This window comes from Megalops cyprinoides, chromosome 19, assembly GCF_013368585.1.
Source record: "Megalops cyprinoides isolate fMegCyp1 chromosome 19, fMegCyp1.pri, whole genome shotgun sequence".
Classification (NCBI taxonomy): Eukaryota; Metazoa; Chordata; class Actinopteri; order Elopiformes; family Megalopidae; genus Megalops; species Megalops cyprinoides.
Window position 1 is genome coordinate 5133940 of NC_050601.1, and position 8676 is coordinate 5142615.

At 47.3% G+C, this 8676-nt stretch overlaps 1 protein-coding gene across 1 annotated transcript in view; it reads left to right on the forward strand.

Annotated features, from left to right (window-relative positions):
- LOC118794532 (Na(+)/H(+) exchange regulatory cofactor NHE-RF2) overlaps positions 1-3113 on the forward strand; it is a 33950-nt gene extending 30837 nt beyond the window's left edge. The window contains exons 4-6 of the mRNA XM_036552789.1: positions 1644-1797; positions 2356-2465; positions 2912-3113. Of these exons, the coding sequence (XP_036408682.1) occupies positions 1644-1797; positions 2356-2465; positions 2912-3079 (432 nt within the window). The 3' untranslated portion in view covers positions 3080-3113. The remainder of the gene's footprint in view (positions 1-1643; positions 1798-2355; positions 2466-2911) is intronic.
- The last annotated feature ends 5563 nt before the right edge of the window (positions 3114-8676 follow it).

Sequence of the window (8676 nt, forward strand, 5' to 3'; positions counted from 1 at the left end):
CAAGTTGTGAATACCTGTCTGATCATGATGAGGTACATCTCACCTGTCACTTTGTAGAGACTGAAGAGCTATTTTAAAGATCTGTAGTAGCCAATGATAGCAGCAAACAGAACAGAGAGCAAGCATACTGTATATGAAATAAACGCGGTGATGAGGGGAAGGGTCTGGTACCTGTATGAATCAAAGCTAAAGCCACCAGTTTTGAATAACAGCAAGGATGCCACGAGAGCAGTCTGGAGGAAGTGTGGGGGAGCAGATTTAGTGTATGAGCCACCAAGTGGCACCTAAAGGACCGTTTGATGTAATTATGGAGGAGGGTGAAGGAGGTCTGGAATCGAATTTCCTTCATGTGCCATGACTTCTTCACACTGTCTGGACTAAAGGCAGATTTGTTGCTGAAATTGGGTGACTGGGTACAGTGGAAGATTACCCTGCTTTTGGACTGACTTTTCATTTTCATTCAACATTACATTATTGTCATTTAGCAGACGCTCTTATCCAGAACAGCTTACAATTTTATCCATTTATACAGCTGGATATTTACTGAGGTAAGTACTTGGCCCAAGGGTACAGCAGCAGTGCCCCAGCAGGGAATAGAACCAGCAACCTTTCAATTACAGGCTCTGCTCCTTACCACTATGCTACACTGCCACTCCAAATCTTCATCGCTCTCTGCAGTGCTTACGATGGGGCTGCCCTGGGTAAAGTCTATGCAGGGAGTGGGCGTTCCTCCATGGCCAAGTCCCCACTCCCCTTTCTATCAGGAGGGCTGGTGACTTGTGCCCGCACATCAGCGCTGGCATGCTAGTTTGGTTGACCCTTCACAGCCGTGCTGTGAGGTATGAGAGCTTTCTGTGAGAGCGCTGTGTCCACACTGTGCTGTGCTGCCTCCTCCTGTCCCCACTCCATAAGGACAGGTGGATATTAAACAAACTCCCTCTAAGGGCACTGATACCTGAAACCCACACTGCTGGTGCAGCAAGCGCCTCTCATTAATGTTTGATGGGGTGCTGTTGGTGCCGCACCGAGGCCTTCCGAAGCTTCCAATATCGGGGCTGCAGGAATATAGGCCACCGAACAGGGCCCGTTTCTCTCCTCTGTCTGTGTCTGAACCGGATGGACTGTGTGTGCAGGTTTCTCTGTCCTCCCCACCTTTAACCTCTCACACCCCTCACAGTGATGGTAACACCCAGGTTCAGGTGTTGCTGAGAAACTGAAAAGAAGGGACACACATGGCGGAGGATGGAGGGAAAGGTTACTAGACTCCATCTTGGAGGAGCCAAAGGGTTTTACACTGAATGGTTAAGGAAAAACATATTTCACCTTCTCTCAGGGTTGTTTGAGCCCTGTCTGAGCCCATGTCAGGGGCAGATTTATGGAGGGAATTTAATAGCAGGGAACACAATTTATCTCAGAGAAATGGAGTAATTCCATTCACAGAAGCAAATTGATGCATTTCAGATTTCTCATAGTCTGTGATGTGGATTTCCTCAGCTGGAAACTGGAATGCGCTCTGTTGGGCATAGCGCGCCACCTGTTGGTGACATTTTGTAACCGCATGAATCCAATGGCAGCGTGTTCGGCGTTGTGCCTGTGAGCCACCTGTTGCCGTGTGTCCTTCACAGACGCCTTCTCTTGCGCAGGTGAACGGCATCAACATCGAGTCCCTGAGGCACTCCGAGGTGGTGGCCTTCATCAAGAACGGCGGGGACGAGACCAGGCTGCTGGTGGTGGATCCGGACACAGACCAGCACTTCAAGAGGCTGGGCATCGTCCCCACAGAGGACCACATTAAAGGTAGCACAAATTAACCTGTGGCAGCGCTTGAACAGTGTTGTGCTCACACTCGCCGGTCTGGGAGTGTTTTCAGCCTGGCCTGACACTGCTGCTCGTTAAACTTGAACGGATACACTGGTGTTCCCTTGTGCTGGAAGTCACTCTGCATTTAGCAGATGCTCTTACCCAGAGCATCTTAATTGGTTACAGTTTTTTTTTTTTTTTTTTTTTTTTTTTACACAATGTTATCCATTTATACAGCTGGATATTTACTGAGACAATTGTCGGTTAACTACCTTTCCCAAGGGTACAGCAACAGTGTCCCAGCAGGGAATCAAACCAGCAACCTCTTGGTTACGAGTCCTATTTGCTAACTGAATTTTATGTAATTTGATATTCATGTCTACGTTTCGACAATTGGTAGATGCTCTTATCCAGAGTGATGTACAAAGCCAAGTACAGGCCCAACAGTACAGGCAGAAAACTTCAGGCCATGTGTGAATGTGAATCTTTCAAAACATCCCAACCCTGTATTGAGGTGCTCATTGTGCTGGTGTTACGTCTCCCCCTTGTGGATAGATTATATACTGCAGCCTGTGACGAATGGCTCCCTGAATCTCCAGGTCAACGGCAGCTCTGCATCACAGTCCACCCACTCCGACCTGAGCACCCCCGATACCAGCACACAGGTATGAGATGAGGAGGAGGCAGGTGTGTGTATGTGTGTGTGTGGAACAGAGATTTGTGTCTATATTTTTATGCTGTGTTCATAACCTATATGTGTATATGTGTACATTTATTGTTTGTGTCTGTTTATGTGTGTCTGTACAGAATATGTGTGAACTGTGTGTGTGTGTGTGTGTGTGTTTGTGTGTGTGTGTGTGTATGTGTGTGTGTGTGTGTGTGTGTGTTTGTGGTTTGTGTGTTTGTGTGTGTGTGTATTGTGTGTGTGTGTGTGTGTGTGTGTGTGTGTGTGTGTATGTGTGTGCATGCATGCGTGCGTACATGTGTGTGTGTGTGTGTGTGTGTGTGTGAGTGTGTGTGTGAGTGTATTGTGTGTACGTGTGTGTGCGGGTCACGTGTGCACATGTGTGTAGCGGCTGTCACGTATGTCCCTCTCTCCCTCTGACCCCAGGTTGCAGATGAGAATGAGTGCCCCCTGCTGGACCCGTTTGAGGAGAGCGGTCTTCGGCTGAGCCCCACGGCCGCCGAGGCCAAGGAGAAGGCCCACGCCAAGCGTGCCAAGAAGAGGGCGCCGCAGATGGACTGGAACAAGAAGCACGAGCTCTTCAGCAACTTCTGATAAACTCACCTCCCCTTCTCCTCCAAAACAGCTGCACCCCTCCCCCCTCGCCCTGTCCGCACACCTCATAAGACTGCTCTCAGCAGAGGCGACCTTTTTTTCTTTTTTGTAAAACAGCTGGGAAGTTTTGGCTAGGGGTGGGGGGAGTGGCGAGGAGGGGGCGTTGATTCTCCAGGACTGATGGGAAAAAAAAAAAAGCTAAACAAAACACCTCAGAGGGAAGAGACATGCAACCCCCCCCGCCTCTCCTCCCACCCCCCCACCCCGCTTCTCCTCCCCCCCGAGAGGGGTGCAAGGGAGAGCCTCTGCCCTCACGCGTCCTCAGACGTGCGCGTGCGGAAGCTCGGCCCTTGCTCCGCTCAAAGGCGCGCCGTCTCTGTGGGCTTCTCTCCGCGTCCGTTCATCTGGTATCCCGGAACATTTCCTCTCGCTAGACCTCCTCCGCCGCCAGGAACATCTGCCGCGCACATTCAGTCTCCATGTTTTCCCTTCCTCTTATTATTTTTAGGCTCTCGCGCAAAAAATGAGAGTTCCTGCTCGGCTGCTTGACATCTATGAAGACACATGTGATTTTAATTCGAGAACACAGGCTGAGTTTTTAGTGTTCATTGTTTTTTTGGGGGGGGGGCGGGGGCAGGGGAGGGGAATGGGTAGTAACTGAAAGGTCCTGAGAGGTTGGTTTATTGGGGCCCTGTAGAATCGTCCAAAACTCCCAATGGTCAACAGCCCCACCCCTGCTTATCTCTCCCACGACAGCTAGGTCTCAGAGCAGTTCATCATGGGAGAGAAAGCAAGCAGGAATGATACCCCAGTTTCCACTGGCCTGCCACAGCTGTACGCATCCCCTTCTAATACCAGCTAGTACAGCAGATTGCCTTTCCAGTGATGTCTTACCTCCTCCTGAAGTTCTGCTAACCCTGGAGCTCAGCTTCTCTGGTACCATATATTCCAGCCATATGGTGTTTGTAAGAATCTGTGCAGCTTGATCCATCTCATGATCGAGGAGGAGTTCCTAACACTTTTCCTATCATTACTCCTGTTTTCGAGACAACCATAACAAAATGATCATGGAACATGATGCTAATCGTATGCAAATACGGCTTTGTAGGTATAAGTCATTTGTTAGTCTGAACCGTTCGAGGCCTGTGGATTGGGAGACCCAGACAACAGTAAGGCATTTGTGGCTACGGCATTTTTCACAGGGCAAACAAAACTGCTTCTGCTTCATTTTTCTGGTTTCCGGGTCCCTGTTGTTCTGAGTTCAGTCAACATACTGTCAGGCCGACTCGGTTTAAGGTGGAATCCAGCACACCTGGTGGTGAGGTGACCTACAGCTGAAGCGGGTCAGTGGAAACGTGTCTAAAGCCTCTCAAAGCACCGTAAATATGGGGTCAAACTCAATTTATCGGTTCATAAATGTTTCATCCTCTACCACAGAATGTCCCTACCCTCACCATTCTTACCTCACACCACTCTTCCGGCCCCACCCCTTCCAGTGTTTTCGGTATTAGCTATTAGCTACCACCGTATCTCTCCCGCAGCTCTGTTTCTGAACCACTCTATTAAAAAGAGCTCCAGCTAATCATATTCCTCAGCAAAAGCTCTGCCCACTGCAGGATAAAACCAAGGAGAGAGGCAGGCGGGGACTGAGAGAGTGCAGAGCTGTGTCTGTGCCCTACCAGTGAGCCGGCAGCAGGGGGCACCAGAGAGACAGTCTGCGTCGCTGCAGCACCATCCGGAGATGAAGTGGGGACTGCGCCGAAAGACCGCCGAGGAACGGAACGCCAGCTTGGCGCGCTGCGCTTCGTGCGTGTGTATTTGTGTGTCCGTTTGGGAAACAAGCACAAACACCACCCAGCAGAGACTCGGCTCTGTCCCTGTAACTGGCCACGACTGGAGGGGACCACTTACCTGGGCCTCAGAGAGCAAAGATGTACTGCCAGAACTGACCCCGGATCAGTTCACCCCGGATCGTCAACAACAACAACAACAGCAATGAAAATTATGTGTGTAGGGCAGGATCCCTTTATAGGAGAGGAGTAACTTATAATTCCATTTATGACTATTGCATAACCTCTCTGAACACATTTCGCTTTAATGTAATTTAGCGACATAATGCGATTAGCATTGCTTGAGCTGCACATTTATGAGAACGTTGTGAGAAGGGCAAGAAAACGTATGCATCTGCTGCACATAGGTGAGAATGTTAACCAATGGACTCCTGACATTCCCTCAGTGTTGTATCAGCTGACTCAGGTTTAAATGCTTTCTAGAGGAAAAAAAATCTCAAGAAGGCAAAGTCTAACCACTTCAAGCAGTATTTTTTGTTCCCTTCTAGCTGACAGAGATTACGAACGCCGTTCGCTGGCTTGTTCGCGCTCAGTGTACCTTAGAGGATACTCTTTTGTGTGTCTGCAATGGGAACCGGAAAGTTCACAAAAGCTTGGAGGTCACACACCTTGAAGCTATGGTGAAATTGGACGTTGAAAGAGGACTGGATGTCCCAGGAAAGTCCCAGGGGGTGTCTTCCAACTCCCTGAGATAGCTGCAAAGCATAGTGCCCTCTGGGTGCTGGCGAAAAAGAGGAGTCCTGGGAGAAGCCACTAACACACCTTGCGGGGGGAGGTGCAGTTCCCATGCCGGGAGCAGCAACTCACAGAATTCTCAAAGCTGATCCTAGTGCATGAAAACACCCCCCTGCACTAACACACTGTGGTATCACCCAAAGGCAGGCTGTGCCAGAGATACTTAATCAATAGAAATGAGATAGTTATGCTCTGTGTACTTCACGCTGAAAGTGGTCTCCCTGCATTGTTGAACCTGAAGAGTTCCTGTGCTGGGTGGTGCTAATATTTATTAGCAGTAAGATTGTAATTTGTTCAGATAGGATTGTAACCACTGTGAATATGTGTAGAATCATTAACAGACAATCATTCAGAACCAGACTGAGTTCCTGCCTAATTGTGAGTGCTTAGAGGTCAGTAGGGCATAACAAGAACTCTGTTACAGGCACAGGAAGGACTACGTAGCCTGGGATATCCATAATGATTAACTGTCTCTGGCTGCTGTAGTCTTGGCTCTACTCCAACTGTGGTCCAAATCAGTTGGCCAGAGAGTGGTATGCCCACTGATACTTCCGACTGATATGCCACCAAGACAAGCATCTGTTTATCCATGTATAGAACTATTATTCTAGTTATTTCAATTCATATTGATTCCATTATTATTATAATACCTAATAGCACAACCTCGTTTTATTTCCCTGCTTTATAAAAACTACCATCGGTATGTCTGCAGTAGATGTCTATTGCCCCATATATTCTCATTCAGAGCTGAATTCTACAGTATATTAGACTGATGTAATGTATATATGAGAATATTCCACAGGTTGCATTTTTTTCAATAAAGTGTGACATCCGTGTTCCTGGATATACTAACACCCTCTCTAGATTGTTGTTCTTCTAGGCCAGGCTATTTGATACTCTGAGGTTCTCATTCTGAAACCATTTTTCAGTTGGCCTCATCTTGATCTTTGCAGGAATTTAACACACCATCTACAGAGAGGATCCCATACGAGCAAGCAGTGCTTTTAAATTTATTATGTATTTGTTTTTTGTTTTTTTTAAATCTCTTTTCCAGGGTGACCTACATAGTTTACATTTTCTGTATCGTTCTTTTATACATCTGGGTATTTAAGGAAGCGATCCAGGTTAAGCTGAGTACCTTGCTCAAGGGTGCAACGGTGGGGCCCCACCCATGATACACAGTGTTCAGGTTACAAGGCCATTTCCAGAACCATTACCATTACAGCACTCTTGCTGCCATTAGGAACAAAACACTTTCTGTAAATGAAAAGCAGTCTCGCTCGCGGCCAAGAACTCTTCGGCTTTTTAAGAGAAACCGCCGCCAGAACGCTGTGTTTTTCCAAGTCTTTATTTCATTTATTTATTTTTTTTTCCCCTTTTCACTTGGAAGAGATCTGCATTTTTTTTTTTTTTTTGCAGTCCCTCTGTGAACAACACTGGGAGCTGCTAAGGTGTGGTCGGCAAAAGATACAAAAGGATCAAGACAATGCTCTTAGCAGAGCTAAAAATACAATTCCTTACCCACGGCAGGCAAAGTGAATTCAGAGGACTGTGCTAATGTTAATGCGCTGACCTTTACAGCTACCCCCATTACTCTCACACATATGGAAGCGATTTCCGAAGCTCTAATACATGCTAATGATCATGAATTTGTAATGAATTTGTTCCACGGAAAGGTCAGCCCCACCCCCCGTATTTTGACAAAGCCTTAATGATTCATATACAACATAGGATTCATAGGATACAACATAGGATTGTCTTACAATGGCCATACGGTTATTGAAGGAATATCTGTATTCTGAGGACTGTGAAGAAGGGATGCGCAATTCAAATGATATGGTATTTCAATACCCTGCGGTTCCCAGGATTAAATAATTGAGACCAGCTTTTTTCCTCCCAAAGCGCTGCATGAATCAGAGTGAAAAATGACTCACTGTAGAAAGATATGCATTCACTCATACTTTCAGGCAGGAATGTTAACGATATCAATGAACCGTCTCATTTAATGCGAGCTTCTTAGGCTCCTCTTCATGCATATTAATTGAGAAGTAATATAATTAAACCATTTTCTATATTTTTTTGTTAAGCAACAGACATGCAAACATGAATATGCAAATGCATGCGCCCTAATACTGATCCTACTGATTAAAAATTCTCACTGTCAAATATTTAAGTAATTGAATTTTCAGTCTCATTCCAAATATAAATTAATCTATGTAGGATGTGGGATAGTATGTAGGATGTACCTGACACAATTCAGTCACACATCACAGCAGTGTCACAGACCCTCAGTAAGCTGACACACTGCAATGGGAGTGAATGGGAGGGGTCTGTCTGCATGGAGGTTGGAACAGCTGATCCAGCTCAGAGGGTCCCAGATGACACAGGCCCCCCGCAGCAGTCCTCTGTATCATGGGGGAGCAAGGTGCCCTCCCTGCCTACACTCTCCAAGGGCTATCACCTTTGAAATACAAAAATACAGGCCAAAGGCAAGGTGCCATCATTCATAAGCTCCTTTTACCTTCAAGCCTATATTTTGTCAAAAGGCACCTTCTGTCATTAGGGTTGACGTAGCGGCCCCCTGGGTTGGTGTTATATTTTCACTCACGCAGAGGAAAATCGGCATTTTGCTCCTCTCCTGCCACACGCACGCTGACGCACTTGAAACCGGCCATTCAACTCGCTGGTCACATCTTTAAAAATAGCGGCCTGCTTCCAAAAATACTGGCAGGTGGATCAAAGTAAATCATCCAAGCCGGTCGAATGCTGGCCAGATTCTGCCCCCCCCCCAACTGTCCCCCCCGGGCTCTCTAGTGCCGTTTCTAAACACAGCAGGCGTATCAGATCACCATGACTCATCACTTGCACTGTTTTAAGGAAGGGCAACCCCCACGGACACCCTGCCCACATTCCCCCATCAGGCCACCTTACCTGTTTCTCATGCCTCAGGGGCTGGTCATGGGTGTGTGTTCACACACGCACCGAGACGTTCAGCCAAGTGGCAAATGCTCT